Below are 16,992 nucleotides of genomic sequence, written 5' to 3'. Positions count from 1 at the left end.
AGTAACTGATTTTTCACTTTCGCACGTAAATAGTACCTGATTTTTATTTTATATTATTTTTGATACTTATAAATCACATTTTTTTTATCTGATGCAATTTTCTTCCCAAAATACCCTTTAAACAAATATATTTTCCATTTATGTCATAGAAGGTATTTTGAACATACATAATATTAGTACCAAAAGTGATATTATAATATCTATTCTCATTATCCTCACTCTTTATAATACTATTATTATTAATCAATATTAATATTATTATTTTAATGTTATAAATTAATAATTAATTCATTCTTAATATCATTCAAATATATTTAAATATAATTATTGTTATAATTATATTTAATTATTATAATGATGTTATTGTTATTCTTATAATACTAAAAATTGATAGTAATGAATAAATAATTGTACTATAATTATATAAATTATGAATCACAAAATATTATATAATAATAATAATATTAATAATAATAATATTATTATTATTATACATTAAATTAGTAACTAATCAATATAGCCTTCATAAAAATTTATGTTGTGAATTGTATTCATAATGATATAAAATGTTGAATGTTTTTAATTATGTGTTTCAACCTTAAACTGAGTATAAAATAATTTAATAAAAAATATCTAATTAATTTAATCACTTTAAATAATTAATTTAATAAGGTATTTTATTTATATTATGAATGCAATTAGATGTTGTATAAAACACTAAAAAGAAAGAAAAAAAAGAAGAGAATAGAAAAAAGAAGGAAGAAAAAACATAAACTTAGGGAGAAAAAAAAGAAAGGAAGATAAAATATTAAAAAAATGAAGAAAAAAGAAAGATGAAGAAACTAAAGAAGAAAAAGAGAAATAAGAAAATGGAAAAAATAATCACATATTTTGCACTATTTAATTGAAATTTCTAAAAATATCCTCTATTAAAAAAATCACATGTTTGAAATTTCTAAAAATATCCTCTATTAAAAAAATCACATGTTTGTTACTCAGAGTCATATTTATCACAGAGTACTAAAAATGATATAATATAAACTAAATAGCAGGTACTACTTTTGTGTGAAAGTGAAAGATCAGGTACGATACATGCTATTTACGTAGTTCACTCAAATTATAAATACACAAATTTATATGTATCGCAATTGTTCATGGTTTAATAATACAGAAAAATCAAGAGTTTATAACTAAATACACAAATTTATATTTATCGCAATTGTCATGGTTTAATAATACAGAAAAATCAAGAGTTTATAACTAAATTCGTGGATAAATACTGTAAGAAAACGTGCTTACATTCCAACAGGTGTCGCATTTCCAGGCGTTTCTAGACTTTTCTTCAACAATTCTGGAAATTTCAATCTTCCAGCTTAAAATCTCACTCACTTCAGCTGCAGCAATCATCACCCCAATTTCGTTCAGGCATTACATCGAACACATCCAAATCTTCATAAAATCTTCGTTGAGCATACCGAATGAGCTCCGTCGTTGAAGCCATGACCGACCTGCTGAATTTCCCGGAGACACTCGAGAAGCTACTGCACTCCGCCTCGCGCCACGACGGCGGCGGCGGCCGCGGCGGCGTAGCCAATTTCCCGGCCGACATTCTCGACACGCCGAAGGAGTACGTCTTCTACTTGGACGTCCCCGGGCTATCGAAGTCGGACATTCAGGTACGAAATTCACCAGAAATTCAGCTCAATTGCTCGATTGAAACCAAAAATAATTAGGCATTTGTGAAATTGATGCGAATTAGGTCGCTTGAGCCGAAGTAATTTATGAAATCGGTGCGGAATTCATGAAATTCACCAGAAATTCAGCTCAATTGGTCGATTGAAACGAAAAAAAAAATTAGGCATTTATGAAATTGATGCGAAATTTATGAAATTGGTGCGGAATTGGTGCAGGTGACGGTGGAGGAGGAGAACACGCTGGTGATAAAGAGCAACGGGAAGAGGAAGAGGGAGGAAGGGGAGGAGGAGGGTTGCAAGTATATACGGCTGGAGAGGAGGCCGCCGCAGAAGCTTACGAGGAAATTCCGGCTGCCGGATAACTGCAACGTGTCGGCGATCAGTGCGAAGTGCGAGAACGGAGTGCTGACGGTGGTGGTGGAGAAGCTGCCGCCGCCGCCGAAATCGAAGTCGATCGAGGTCGCCATCTCTTGAGATGGCGTTGTAGCTTTTGTGTGTGGGTTTTATGGTTTTAAGTGTGGGTTTATGGTTAAAATGTAGAATGTGATTTTGTATTTTGTGTGTGATTATGGGAATTTACGGTTTTAGGCTTCGGGATTAAGTAGTAAATCCACCGTTAAATGTGAATTGTAGTTCTGTTTTTTTATTTCTAGTTTGTTGCTCATTCCGATTTTATGATTATTCGATTTCTCTTTATATATTGGATTTTAACGTTTTTGGAGAAATATACAAACAAAAAATTTCAATTTATGAGAAAATTATGTATTCAATTTTCCAATACTTATTACTATATAAATTAAAATAAAAAGTGATAAGTACTCCTTACTCATTTTATTTGTATAATAGTATAAAATTTTAATGTTCACAATAATTTATAAAATTAAGGGTTTTTTTGCCAAAACCTTTCTCCGAATTCCGGTTTTTCCCATGAACTATGAGATTTGTTTTTAAAACCACGAACTTTCATTTCGTTAGGATTTTCCTCCGGCGGGTCAACGACGAAACCCGGGTTGTCTACATGTCAATTTTAATCCTATTTGTCACTAAATTGATTAATTGGATCTTATTTGGCACAATAATACATACAGTCACAATTATTATATAACAACTGACAACTTTTGAATAAACAAAACACAATTTTAACATTTTGAATTATGCTATTCAGGTTGAAAATATGCTATTCTGGTCGGTTGGGAAAATCCTAACGAAACGAAAGTTCGTGGTTTTAAAAACAAATCTCATAGTTCATGGAAAAAACCAGAATTCGGGGAAAAGTTTTGATTTAAAAAGCCAAAAACCCTAAAATTAATTATGTCAATAATCATTTTGAAGTTATCAAAATGTATTATATGTATTAAATAATATTGATAGCAAAATAAAATAAATATTCAAATCATGTAGTAACTGATTTAAAGTAGCATTTCTAAATCAAATTATAATCCGTCCAAAAAAATGTGGCCGAACTAACAAAAATTTTGGCACATAAAAAGATTGATCTTCATAAATTGGGGAGAAGCATAGAGTCCCAACAAAATTCCCCTAAAACAAGATTTATAGGTTTATAACTAAAACAACAGGAATGAGCACATTTTCCGAAGTTATGACAAAATTTACTAACCATCTCTCAAATAGGCAGAAGAAGCTTCTGCTTCTGTATGCACGGCCGCACCGTGCATCCTTCCGGAACACATCGGAGAATCGCCGTCGCCGGAGTTCTGCATTAACTTGCACAAGCAGAGCTGCGACTAAGATAGTTTTCTCTTCTTTTTATCCTTCTTCGACTTGTGCTTCTTCTCTTTGGGTGCATTCGGTTCAAGACTTTCTTCCTCCATCAAATGTTCATACTCTTCAAGGCTGGCGAAAGGGGAAGCTCCAGGACCTTTACTCGATTTCCGCTTCTTCGTCTTCGTCTTCGTCTTCATCTTCTTCCCTTGTTCGAAGCCCTCGTCAAGGTCGCTGTCGTCGCCAAAACCGCCTTCGCCAAGCGCTGCCTCATCTTCGTCGAAGTCGCTGCCGTCTTCTGCTTGTCCTTCCATGATATCATCATCATCACTGTCCTCGTCCAAACTGGCTCCGCCTTCGTCGGATACTTCGTCGTCTGTGGGGATGTCGATTTCTCCGTCGCTACCCTCGGCTATCAAGTCTTCATCGTCTTCATTGTCGAGATCGTCATAGTCATGATCGCTGTCTGCCTCTGAGCGGTTGGAAGCGTCCAACACGTTTTCGATCTCTTCGTTGTCGCTTTCGTCCTCGTCACCGGCAACGGCGTAGATCTCCTCAGCAGCCTCGTCCTCAGCTGTCTTCTTCTTTTTCATCTTCTTCTTGAGTTTCTTGGAGGAGTCCTTTTTGTTCATGTAAAACTTGTGGAAAACTACATCCTCAGGTGGCACGTCGGCCTCGGCCAACGACAGGATCTCTGGCCCTATCAGCTGATGGTTCATGTCAATCTGCAAGAAGATGGACGGAAGTTGAAGATCACTCACGGCTAAGTGAGATTGAGCAAAATCGGGAACATGTGGATGCGAACAAACCTTCTTGGCAGGTTCAATGTCGGAGGCGCCATGCCACGTGTTCTGCTTAGGCTTCTTCTCCATGAACTTGTCCAGGAATGCGCCAAGGGAGAGGTCACTGATGGGGTTACCATTGTACACAATGTTCACTCCAGAGAGAAGAGTTTTGGCCATTGCAGCAACGGAAGGGTGCCCGTGTGAAGCAAAAACTGTCAGCTCCCGCCAGGCGGCCCGATCTGCATTGCTGTTGGCGACGAGAGTTAGCAAGCATCAAAACAAGAACGGATTATACGTCGGAATATGCTGATAAAACATTTACAAGAGCCAGAATTACCAATAAGCAGGTTCTCTGTGCCGCGGGTCGTAACCTCCGGGTGGTGGGGTGGGAGCTTGATTACTGCACACTTCAAGGTCACCAGTCGACTTCAACTTCGATTTCACAGCTTTTTTGAAACCACCTCCCCCGAATAAATCATCTGCTTCATTTTGGCCATCCTCATCGGAATCAGAGGTTGCACCTTCAAGAAGTGATTCCTCGCTATCATCATCAGATGCGTGACTGGTTTCAGCTACTTGGCCCTTCTTGTTGCTATTATCAGGAATTGCCTGATCGCCGTCATTTTCAGTAATATCTTCGAAATGCTCGAGATCATCATCAGCATCAACAACCTCATTCTGGAGCACCATATTCCTAAAGATAAAATAAGTTACAGTTTCAACCTTCAACAGTCTGTACACCTTTACTATAACGAAGGTTATTTTGTAGAAGAAAACGATGTACCATAGAGGAGGACGGGCTTTCAGAACTTCAGAAAGCAAAAATAGACATCCACAAGCATACTGAGGCGGCAGCTGTAGGGCAACCTGTTACAGAGAAGCTGTTAATAAAGCATAACATATTTTGTTGTCCCCAAGTACTAGAGTTTCAGTATCTGACAAATAAAATCTGACTGCAGACGTTCCTAAGCAGCAATAATATAATAATATCATATTTTAATGCTGGCAAGCATCGATTTAATACAAACCTGCAACAGACGCTTTGAGAATGCACATACACGCTTTATATTAACATCATTCTTCATTGCCCTCAATAGAAGTGCAATAAACATTTCTTCCTGCCATTGTAGAATAAAACACGATTAAACATCTCATTAAATGGAAGAAAAAATAGTCTTTTACCAAATCAGAAGAAGCACTAAATAATGCAATCATTCAAATAGTAGATAATATTATTTTATTGACCTTGGAAGAATTCATTGCAGCTGGAAGCAGCAATTTTGAGTACAAGGCACGATAAAACCGGTCACTGACAATTTGATTTTTGGATGAGATTTTGTCAAGAAGCATGAGTGCTTGGACACCCACATTGAAATTCTTAGAATGAACCTGGTCAGAGAGCACATACTTCCCGGTGTAAGATATCTTCGATATAGACCATATATCAATAACTACAGGGAATTCTTGGCATTAAAAGACCTACCAGCTGGAACAACAGTGGCGTCTGGACCTCTATAACATCATCAGCTTCATCAGTTGACACAAATGGGAAAGCTCGATTAACACCCTGCATCAGAAGAAAGGGTAGCTTTCAAATCAGCTATTTGTGAAGTCTTTATCATACTGGATATAACAAGATTAAGTAGTTTTGGTTGAGTATGAATAGCAGCATTGCAAAAAAAGGGTATCAGATATTTCCCGTTTATGATGTTACTAGAAAAGAAAAGAAAAGGAGAGACCATTTTTACTGACCGTTAATAGAGCCGATAATAACCGTGAATCCATTTCAATATGTGACTCTGATAAGGCTTTTGATTTGCCCTCTTTCGAAGAACTTGAATTTTTTTTGTCCTTCTCCTCTGATTGTGCTGTTGAAGCCTCTGATATCAAAAGCTAAAGAAGTAAAAGATGTAATTAAACTCCTTCACAGGATCAAAGAGAGCATACAAATTGGACTGTATAGAAGGGTAAGTATTAAAACTCCAGATCCCACCTTGAAAAGGGCAAAATATATATCAATCAACCGCTTTGCTGCTTTAGGCCCATCCCCTTTGTGACTCAAACGAATTTGAGTCAAGAAGTTCACCTGTTCATCCACAGAAGAATGAGGTTCAATATACTCTTAACCAGATAAAAAAAAATCAGTTGAGTTTAAAACAGGAAAATAATGAGGAAATCTAACTAAAACCATACAGCATGGTACTTGGAGCGTAATCCAAGACGAGGTCGAAAAAGGAAAGTGTCCACTTCATCTATTACCACTGCCTGTAAAAACAAATTTTGATTTCTTCAATTTCTTCTTGCATAAGTATGATGGGGAAGGCATGAACCATGTAATCCAAAATATTAGCATAAGGTGCAAATATGAAAAACCACCTTCATATTTGGATGCTCAGATAAAAGATTCGCCAAGTGATAATCAGCATTTGACGCAACTTTGTTTTCAGGATCTCCAAGCTGCCAGGGAATCAAGAATTAGAATAACATAGTCGTTGATTGTTAATTTGTCCACCATACTATTTACAAAAATTGATTCTAGAAGTACCTTATTGACCAGTGCAGATAGCAATTTGCGCTCTTGTTCTGATTTGTTCTTCAGCAACGTATATATAATCTGAAACATTGGATCAAACATGAATACAAGTGCTTCTGTTTCTTTCTTATATGAACCAGTTACACCACATAATCCACTGGCTCTGTTTCATATTGTAAAATTACCAGTCATTAACTGATTTGCAAGAAAAAGGATAGACTGCGCCACACAAGCAAAGGTGATCCACTTACCTTTAGTGCCATGCTTTTGAGCCTAACTATCACATCCAGGGAAGCTTCCTGAAGAGCGGAAACAAATTGTTCATACCTGCAAATTAAACAATATCCATCATGTTCGATGGACAGTGATTCTATACTCAATCTTATCATATTGCACGAAACTATCATATTTAAAAAGTGACAAAATCAGCTAGAATCTAAAAATGAGAAAAAATGTAACAAGAGATACCTCTCCTTCAAAGATTGCTCCCAATACCAAAAGAGTAACAGAGAATAACCATCTTTGGTATCGGAGAGGTGATTTAGAGGCTTCTGAGAGAGTGTTTTCAGTTTCCGATCAGGTAACAGACTGAAAAAGGAATTTAACCAAGATCAGTTTCCCTTCAAAACTGGAATGCAGCCATAACCAATCAACACTGACAAACTCACTTGTTATGTTAAGTCACAAAATAAGTTAGTTTAGCATATATAGAAGACAGCATACAAGTAAGGAAACTGGAAGAGGCTAGTTTTTGCACAACTATTTATTGTGATTTTCAGCAACATCCACTTGACCAGAAATAAACTGGAAAATTTATTCTGTCGAACAAGTAAGGGGAACAAAGAAACTAGGAGAACTCACATAAGAAACATTTCTTTCAGTGCTTCAAAGGCTGTGAATGCATGTCGTTTCCCAACTTTTGAAGTCACCATTCCTGCATATTACAATTCTCACAATGTTAGCTTATAAAGCAGCTAGAGACTCTAAATAGATAAAATTTCAATTTAGGCTATCAATACTTTCACTTCACAACACATCTACTCTCTAGCATTCCCCAACATAGCTGAAGTCAACTAATCCCAGATTGCTACGACAACTTGTCTTTCTCGCGCTAGCATCACTCTTGGAGCTATTCAGCTCAAATTGGCCAAGATGAAGCCGTGATCGATGTGACTTATATAGCTTGACAACCCAAAACATAAATCATCAAAGAACACAAAAACCATCTTGAGTCCAAACATAGCAATATCCCAAGAACTAAAACCAGATCAACCAATGTGCATAAGTAAGATGTGTGTAGGTTGTAACTCAGAAGAAAAAAAGCTAAAAATAATTCACTAATAAGCTCATTACCCAAAAGAGTGTCAACTGCCCTCAGATTGGCAACTGCATTATCCCCAATCAAAACAGACAGCGCGGAAACCTTATCAGCGGCCGTCCCTGACCTCTGTGTTGCAAAAAGCATCTTAATATCTCCATGTTGTCCTCGCGACGTCATATATTCCTGGGCGTACTGAGCCAATAATCGCTCCCCCAATTCCCTCTTCTTCTCCACCAATCCCTTCCACTCCTCCGCATCCTTGAACTCGATTTTCTTATCATTCCCGATCAATTTCTCCTCCAGCTCCGCCAAGTCGCTGTGCCACACTCCCGCCAAGCTCGATTTCACCAGCGGAAGCTTCGGGAGATTCTTAAACTTACTATCAACAGCATTCTCCTCCGGCAAATTACTGCTCATGAAATCGACCTTCTCGTTTTGAACTGGTCTAGGATTGTTGAACCTACCACCGGCATGATTTCCCTGTGAATTATTGCTCCTGAAATCGCGCTTCTGGTTCTGAGCTGGTTTGGGATATTGCTTGGGGTTCGGTTTAGGATTGCCGAACTTACTGTTAACATGTTTTTCCTGCGAATTGCTGTTCCTGAAATCGCGCTTCTGGTTTTGAGCTGGCTTAGGATGCTGCTTGGGGTTCGCTTTAGGGCTTTTGGCTGCGGATTTTGGCGATTGAGAGGCGGCTTTGAAGGAGCCGGTTTTGCGGAAATCAGAGTCGTTGAAGCCGGAGGAGGGGGCGGAGGAGGAAAATCCGAGGGTGGAGGCGAAGGCGGCTACGTCGGAGTTGAGGTCGACGGCGGCGTCCCTTGGGGGTTTGTTCTTTTTCACGGCGACCATTTTCGGGTGGATTGGAGTAGTGAAGCTGCAGCGAAGAAGAAGAGGGTTTTAAGGCCCAAGGGTTTTGGACCTTTTTACGACGTCGTTTAGGGAAGGCTGATTTGTAGTTGTAGAAATTTGAATGGACCGATTGAAGAAGCCCACGTTCCATTTTATGTGTTGGTTTACTCATAAATCGAAATTAATCTTAATCACTTCAAATCAAATAATATTAAATCGATTTAATCTTGAGTCAATTCAATTTCAAATAATCTCGAATTCAACTTTAGAACAATTAATTTCAAAAATACATCGACAAAAATTCAATCTTGGATCATTGGATCAATTCCATTTAAAACCATGCATCAATCAAAATTTAACACTAATAAATTATACAAACAAAACAAAAAACAAAAAGGGTGCATACAATGATGAAATAAATTGATAACAACGTATGTACACAGAAGATAAAATACAGAATTCCCAACGACAGATGAAAAGTAAACTTACTATTTACAAATCCAAGGCTAAAAAAAGAGAGAAAAGAAAAAAGGATTGTAGTGTTCAAACTATCTGTACTTTCTCCTCAAGAAATGAATAATTTACTACACCAGTAAAATTAGTTGGTTGCAAATGTACAATTTTCAGAATATATCTCTGTACCAAAATTTCTCCATCCATTTTTATTGCTAAGTTTTTTTCCACCATTTATTTCTCTATTCACATCCTTTGGATGGATTCATCAAGTCAAATTATGGCGCCAATGTTACTGCCTGTTTTTGGGGATGAACGAATGTCTTAAGGAAAGAGCACGTTGCCGTTGATGACCCAATGCACGAAACTGTCAGAGAATCCGGTGAGGTCGACTGAGCTGCTGGCAGAGCCACATTCGAGGTTTCCGCTGACCAGTTCCTTTCCCTGTAAGCACATAGATGAGGTGACTGAACTTCGTGTTTAAGACACAACTATATCCGAATTTAGGCTGTAGATTGAAAAGTGTGTTGAAAGTAAACTGACCTTCAAGCTTGATCCAGATTGATGGCATGGGGTTGATTCCATTTTAATTTCACCCGAAGACATTCCAACGTTTGGGGAAGCAATTAGCAATGATCTGTAATGAGGAAGGTACAGTTAGCAACGAACAAGCAATTTGCACAATCCATGTTGAAGAAGAAGATCGTCAACATGAACCTCAGATTTCTGGTTTCTGGGAAATAATGGTTTACCTTTCATAAGTTTCCTCTTCACAGGAGTTCCCGGATGAAGATAGGCAATCCACATCAAGAAAGTTTGAACAGTTGATTAGATCTCTGCGGTCAACAAAGTATGTACTCTCGTTTTCAAGAGCCTGCTCTTGTTGCGCATCAAGGAACAGCTGTTTACGTGACATCGAGGGAGTATACCTAAAAATTGAAGCCAATGATGTCAAGACATCGTGCAACCAATACAAGATTTAACTTGGACCTAGAAAAGGTTTTATGTGTGCAATGCGCCATTTACTTCTGCAAATGTAAAAACTCATACCGGGAATAAGTTATAGCAGTTTCACAAGTTGAAAATTCTGGAGTCGATTCTGAAAGACACACGCCACAGTCTTGAACCTCCATAGCTAATGGCCTTTGAGAACTATTCATCTGAAGGACTTTCTCCTCAACATTGGCTGAGTTGTCACAGAGAATGTTCCCATCAGAAAACGATCTTTTGATCATTGACCTGCAAACTCATTTGGCATTAGCAACGCAACGCAAAGCACAACAGCAAAATACTTGCAGTGTTCCCAATTACAAACAGATTTCTAGCGACAAGTATTCAGGGCTAAAAAAGTTTTGTTTGCTTTTTAAATAAACCCATAATCATAGTATGAACAAAATGTATAATTCGCATATTGTGTATCTGACATGAGTGGTAACATGGTAGGTGCAGGTATGTTTTGTAAATACCTAGCATTTTCTGCTGCAAATTCAGAGCCACGCTTTCCAATACTGTAATGTTGATCAGAATCAAGCTCCCAAAGAGCCGGTTTACCCTGCTGTGGCTGAAAATGACCTAAGAACCTGCTCAAAAAAAAATTAAGCGTGTATAATAAAATATTAATCACATCGGAACCTAAAATGATATGCTTAAGGCAGGACCAATTGGCTTACACATTTATGGCGTCTTGTTTCTCAGCATCCATGTACGCATTACTGTAAAAACGCTGAAGAGTTCTCAAAAACTCTTGGGACTGTGTTGCTGCTTTCCACTGACCTCTTCTCTCCGAGAAGATCTGTTCATTGTAGCACATATTAGGTCATCAAGAAGAAGAAAGAAGAGCGGATTATTGAAGTTTACGATGTTTATCTCAGCAAGAAAAAACAAGATGAGAATTGGGTTTAAGGTGTTGCAGAGTAACGAAATTTATAAAACCTCTCATGGTCAAAATATACCTTATTGTGTGCTGCAGATCCACCATACTGTAGAGCAAGAGTGTCGCCCATAGCTTCATAAATCTTCATTAAATCATCTGCCAAAGAGGAGTCTAAACCAATACTAGGACTATTGATATACCCTAATGCATGCAACTGATGACCAAGAGCAACAAGCCCATACACGTATTGGGCAACATTTGTCCGGTCCAAACAATCTATGCAATTTGTTCTTAATACCCCTTTCTGAAACAAGGGCGACTTTACAACATGACAATCATTCACATCAGAGCCAATTCCATCTTCAGCATTCATATCATGCCCATCTTCATTCATAAGGAAAAGGTCTTCATCGGGGCAATCATCATTGCAATCACTACTGCAGGGGAGTTGGCTGCAGAAGAGTCGATCGGTTATCATATCGTGTAACAGAAAGAAGGATTATAATCATAACTAACTTACAACAGAAGTAATATTAGTACACAACAAACATAGTGACCCAGAAATTTAGGTAAAACTAACTATCTATCTAGTAAAATGCATTTAACAGTTGGCTTGCCACAATATCAGTAATTAATCAAATCCCTCACCTTGATACTGGAGGTAATTCACAATAGAAGAAGCCAGTTAAGTCCAACGCGTTAGCTGCTACTTTGACTAAATATGCCAGCACACATGCCGCTTTGCTGTAGAGCAGACAGAGAGATCTTAAGGTTACAATATTCAAGAGTGAAAGTAAACAGGAAAAAAAAAAGCAAAGGGAAGGGAAGGAAAGAAATTTGAATATATACTTTCTAGAGTGTTTACTCAAATCCCAATGAAGGAACTTCAAGCGATTTTCATGCGCGAGATCTTTATTGATGACTTCGATAGCATGAGCAAACTCTGCACGCAGAATAGACTCCCGTGGCTTCTTCTCACGAGTCTGGGAATTGAAAAATGGAGTTTTAAAGAAATGTGACACAGTAACTATCTGGAGAATGTAGATGGTGATTCTGCCACTTTAGCAGTATTGGCCCAACAGCCAATGCTAAAGTTTACCTTAATCAAGTTTAGAATAATGATAGGATTGCCATATCTCTTAGCTAGATTCTCAAAATGAAGCTTAGTGGCTTGATATGCATCATCCTTCTTCGATACTGCACAAAGGTATGGTTAGAATAGTGTCTAAAAAGCACTGAAGTGTGGATAAATTATTTTAAATAATCGCCATACATATGATGTCTGGTTTAATATTCAATCTAGAAGTTTCTTGTGACCAAAAGAGTGGTATTGAACCCCGATTTTGCACAACAGAAGATATTTGTCTTGGTCTTCCAACCACATCCTCAAGCACTATTTGTTCGGTCTCAACATCATTTGCTACACGACCCTTTTCATTAACCCCACGTTTTAAGTATCTGCATCAGAGACACAAGGACTGGATTTTATTACAAAATATTCACGTAGTTGAATACAGACCTAATTCACAATGCATTATGGAAAAATCAAACTTGTATTATAGAAAAATGGATTGAGATCATGGACATAGCAAAAGAAATAATTTTTATTAACAATCATAGAAGAAACAAAAACTAATTAATGAGGCTAGAATTTTAAGGACCTGGTGCCAGCATAGTGACGCGATCGTCTAGCAATAAGAATTAAACTGAAATCGTGGCCAGATACTGAGAGCTTAACCTGTTAAAGATTCAAAGTTAAAAATCAAGTCATGATAATAAAATATGAAGATACTCAAATATAAGAGATAGTGAGTATTCAATAAAACATGAATTTCACAAAACATAAACTGCTTATATCATAGAGATCAGAACAACTAAATCATAAGAGCAGCATCCCTATAACAAATGAGGACAACAGAAACGATGGGCTGACTTCTTATGAATATAATTACCTGTTTAAAGAATCCATAAACCAATGCTACTGTCCAAACAGAATTCCTCAGCTGATTTCGAATACCACGAGTTAAGAATTCATTCCAGACGAACATTGTCTCATAGAGGGATAATCCTGTTTCATGCTTGCTTAGATTCCTTTGAAGACTAAGCATAACATGGTAGGAGTAGCTAAAAAAGAAGTCCTTGGTGAGATCCACATTGCGTAAGAGCTTCTTGTATCTATTTATCAACAAAAGAGAAGGCACGACAAAACAAGTCAATAGAAGTCCATTTCAAAAGTAAGATATAAGAGAACAATTCTTAAAAACATAAAAAACTAAAGGCAAGAAATGTCCCCCTGAACTCTGATGATACCTTCGTCATTCAACAAGTTAAATTAATACCACAACACCAATGTGGATTGTCCTGCACATTAACTGGGAAAAACTGGCAACGGGCACTAAGAACAATTTAACTACGGCAGATACACTAAGAACTGTGCTTAAGATGATCTCTAAAAGGACTATCAATTATAGAAAAAAAATAACACCCAAATGCTATACTGCCGTAAACAATTAGCATCGTACGACAGCCTGTAGAGAAGGGTGCATTGATGATATATTAATGAGATCGCCTCGAAAATGTAGATCCGGCAGAAGACACTTCAATATAATATAATATAATAATATAATAAAGGTAAAGCATTAAATAGCTTAACAACAACTACATTAACAATTAACAATAAATAACAAGCGACATAAACATAACACGCATATTCAATCTTATAGTTTTGTCCTCTCGAAACATAGCAACTTTTTACATATGAATTGGCAAAAGACCTGTTCTCGCTTTTAGAATAAGCCATATTTGAGTTGGCAGAACAATAAGGTACTGGGATCATCTCGCTCTTGGCAACGGAATATACTGCATGACCACAAATTGTGCCAATCTTCTTTCTTTTAGTGATAATGATCATGTAATAAGGTCCCAAAAATTTTATGAATCCTGTAACCACGAGAAGAACCACAAGAAAGTCAGATGAAAAATATATCCTTTTTTAACCGATTCACACAACCAACTTGTTGAGTGGTAATAACAAAGATAACATACCAACAATTCCATAGCATGTGGTGACAAATTTTAGCCCGCCCGTAGACTTGTTTCCATCAGCAATTCTTTGCAGAAGCTCGGATTGTTCATCCTGAGAGTACAGTGTCGAATCTTCAACAACAGTAAGCTCGGTTTGATCTGATCTGCTTATCTTCAAGACTTTCCAGTACTTTTTCCTTCTCTCAAATCCAAACATATAGAAGTTCTAGAGCAGCAAGAGAAAATGAGTTAGCTGATTGTGTAAGCAGAGGACAAACATAGACTCATGTCATCAATTCAGTCATATATGTTCATACAACCAACTCCAAAACAGAAAGAATGTAAATGCCTTTACTATAGAACTCCGAAAGTGAATACGATTTACAATGATGCATAAAAAGAGCAAAATATAAAATCAAGCCAAATTAATAGCAAGCTCTAGCAGCTTACAGGAATCACGATCACGTTTCAATGGATTGAAATCAGATGCCAACGTCAATAACAGTTCTGTCCCTTACGATTAAAGCAAATACACAATCCACAAACTTAACGCACCAATCAAAACACAGCAACTTACTCCCCAAATTCAAACCACATATAGCAGAAGATATCATCACAACAACAATAATTCACTTCCAAACAAGCAAACAGCAACGAGATCAGATATTTATACCGAGCGAGTTTCATAGAGCATGAATTTCTGAAACTTGCCACCGCCGCCGCCGCTAACGTCATCAAACCTCGCCTCCACATTCAAAGGAGCCTTCGCTTCATTCTCCAAAGTCATGCTTCCAATTCCCCGAGCCTCGAGCTCGGGCTTCGCAAATCCAACTATCGCATACAAATTCCCCAAGCAAAAGCTGCAAGTCAACTCCGCTCCACAAACCCTACCTTCATCAAACAACTCAGCTTACAAAAACACGCATCCGAAATCCAAATTACAACTCTATTACTCACCAGCAACTATCAAACTACAATGAGACTCGATTTTCAGCTAAAATTTTTCAAAAAAATCGGAAACAACAGAGAATACGCGAGCGAGGCTGCAGATTGAGAAGGCTGGGGTTGAAATAAGGCGCAGATCGAGAGAGAAGATTTAGAAGCAAAGCTCCGGCGACTGCGTCCACAAAAAATTGGCGTGAAGAGAGAATAAGGAATATACTACTAATAATTTTCTATTTTTATGCATTTAATCTGTAGCTGTGTAATTATTGGCTGTCTTCGTTTTCAAAATATAATTATCCAGCTTATTTCATGAAGCATTTTGTCAATTTAATTATTCACATCCTATCTATATTGATTAAATAAACATATGACTCAAACACATACTATTTGACTTATTAAATGGAAATAAAACGTTTGACAAAAAATTGTTAACGTTTCTGAATTTTAGGTAAATTTTGGTTCTAAAAATCATAAAATTCAATATTGTTCACGCTGCTGCGGCTGAAAATAAATTTGATCAAATTTTAGTTCGTAGCCATGAAGTTTGATTAAAAAAACCACAAATTTATACATGTCGAGCTGATTTTTTGTCGTGTAATAATTATGAATATTGTCGATATTTTTCAAACAAAACTTTTAATTGCGGAACAATACAAAATTTGATCCAATTACATTATTTTCCCATCAGTTCATTAGGATAAAAAGGAGTATTTCTATTAATATTGAGACATTATTATTATAGTATGTGAAATTTTTTATTCATTGAAAAAGGATTTAAATGTCCCAAGCATATTCTTTTGATTTAAAAATGAAGAAAAACATAAAATTGAGTGTCGTTTTAGAATTTGAGTGTTGTTTATTTATTTTAAGACGATATTATGAAAAATCATTTTTAGACTTGTGATCGTCTTTACTTACACGCATAATGTTCATTGACTATATATATGTTATGCTTTGTGTAACTCTTCTAAGTTTCGCCAAAAGTTTTTTTAATTATTAGTGATTTTTCATATTTCAAAAACTGCACTTAATTAATAGTAAATTGGAATAACTATAAATCACGTGATATTAAAGTAACTAAATTCATTAATTTTTTTGGTAAAGAAATTCATTGATTTTAATGGTTCTTGATTGGCTAACCGAATTCGTTTGTTAGACTAATGATTATTATTATCGTGATATGTTTCTCTTTAATTTTGGTCAAATTAAGTAACCTCACTTCATAATTTTCTATTTTTTGTTTAAAATTTTGATAATAATTTCAACAACATTTAGGAGAAAAAAGATGCAAATTTTAACTACATTATGCTACTAGTACTATTTTTATTACATTTCATTTTCGTGGAATATTATGCATACAATATTTATTCGTTATTATAATAATGGTTAAGAACGACTTTTAATATAAAATACTACACAAATAAAATGATGTGGTAATATTCCAGCTGTTTACAGCATATGCTGAAATATTCGGTGGCTTTATATTATTTTTATTTTCTGGCATTTTCCTATAACCGCTTCAATTTTACCATAAATTTATGAAGTTATATTTGCATCATATTTTGCTACATAATCCTTTATTCCTTTAGATGGATATTACCGAAGCCCAGGTGATATATTATCATAACAAACCGTAATTTCTAAAATGTTCTATTTAATTAAAAATATTATTAATGTTATTAGTTTTAATATACTTATTAATTATGTCAAAATTTATAATAACATTAACTTTGCTCATCCCTAATCATATCCCCTGAAAAAAGCATTAAAGCAATTTCAACGAAATCATGAAA

General features: G+C 36.3%; 3 protein-coding genes across 5 annotated transcripts; 1 reads left to right on the top strand and 2 right to left on the bottom strand.

Moving 5' to 3' along the window:
- Positions 1-1,347: 1,347 nt before the first annotated feature.
- LOC125207139 (HSP20-like chaperones superfamily protein) lies at positions 1,348-2,390 on the top strand. The gene is made up of 2 exons (XM_048106359.2): positions 1,348-1,676; positions 1,911-2,390. The coding sequence occupies exons 1-2, from the start codon at positions 1,479-1,481 to the stop codon at positions 2,166-2,168; spliced, it is 456 nt and encodes a 151-aa protein (XP_047962316.1). The 5' UTR covers positions 1,348-1,478; the 3' UTR covers positions 2,169-2,390.
- Positions 2,391-3,077: 687 nt separating this feature from the next.
- Positions 3,078-8,968, bottom strand: EDA25 (CCAAT-binding factor). The gene is made up of 16 exons (XM_048105053.2): positions 8,088-8,968; positions 7,596-7,668; positions 7,203-7,322; positions 6,986-7,061; positions 6,747-6,815; positions 6,578-6,658; positions 6,395-6,466; positions 6,195-6,287; positions 5,954-6,094; positions 5,685-5,768; positions 5,447-5,590; positions 5,230-5,319; positions 4,986-5,068; positions 4,539-4,895; positions 4,226-4,448; positions 3,078-4,141 (listed from the first exon to the last, which is right to left on the bottom strand). The coding sequence occupies exons 1-16, from the start codon at positions 8,902-8,904 to the stop codon at positions 3,440-3,442; spliced, it is 3,225 nt and encodes a 1,074-aa protein (XP_047961010.1). The 5' UTR covers positions 8,905-8,968; the 3' UTR covers positions 3,078-3,439.
- A 321-nt stretch (positions 8,969-9,289) lies between these two features.
- LOC125205299 (phosphoinositide phosphatase SAC2-like) lies at positions 9,290-15,423 on the bottom strand. 3 transcript variants are annotated; one of them, XM_048104139.2, is made up of 17 exons: positions 15,212-15,423; positions 14,928-15,145; positions 14,276-14,480; positions 14,005-14,170; positions 13,183-13,405; positions 12,892-12,968; positions 12,504-12,688; positions 12,330-12,427; positions 12,080-12,213; positions 11,879-11,974; positions 11,310-11,682; positions 11,028-11,149; positions 10,824-10,937; positions 10,408-10,596; positions 10,110-10,286; positions 9,901-9,994; positions 9,290-9,801 (listed from the first exon to the last, which is right to left on the bottom strand). In XM_048104139.2, exons 2-17 carry the CDS (start codon positions 15,039-15,041, stop codon positions 9,682-9,684), a joined length of 2,487 nt encoding a protein of 828 aa, XP_047960096.1. In that variant the 5' UTR covers positions 15,042-15,145; positions 15,212-15,423; the 3' UTR covers positions 9,290-9,681. The 3 variants fall into 3 exon arrangements, with proteins under 3 accessions (XP_047960096.1, XP_047960097.1, XP_047960095.1); XM_048104140.2 differs by having other exon boundaries at positions 14,928-15,141; XM_048104138.2 differs by having other exon boundaries at positions 14,928-15,423.
- Positions 15,424-16,992: the final 1,569 nt, after the last annotated feature.

The sequence above is a fragment of the Salvia hispanica genome, chromosome 6, assembly GCF_029641045.1.
Source record: "Salvia hispanica isolate PSC_SH4W2 chromosome 6, Shi_PSC_v1, whole genome shotgun sequence".
Classification (NCBI taxonomy): domain Eukaryota; kingdom Viridiplantae; phylum Streptophyta; class Magnoliopsida; order Lamiales; family Lamiaceae; genus Salvia; species Salvia hispanica.
Note: the sequence above shows the minus strand (reverse complement) of the source record. Positions and strands in the feature narration are given on the sequence as shown.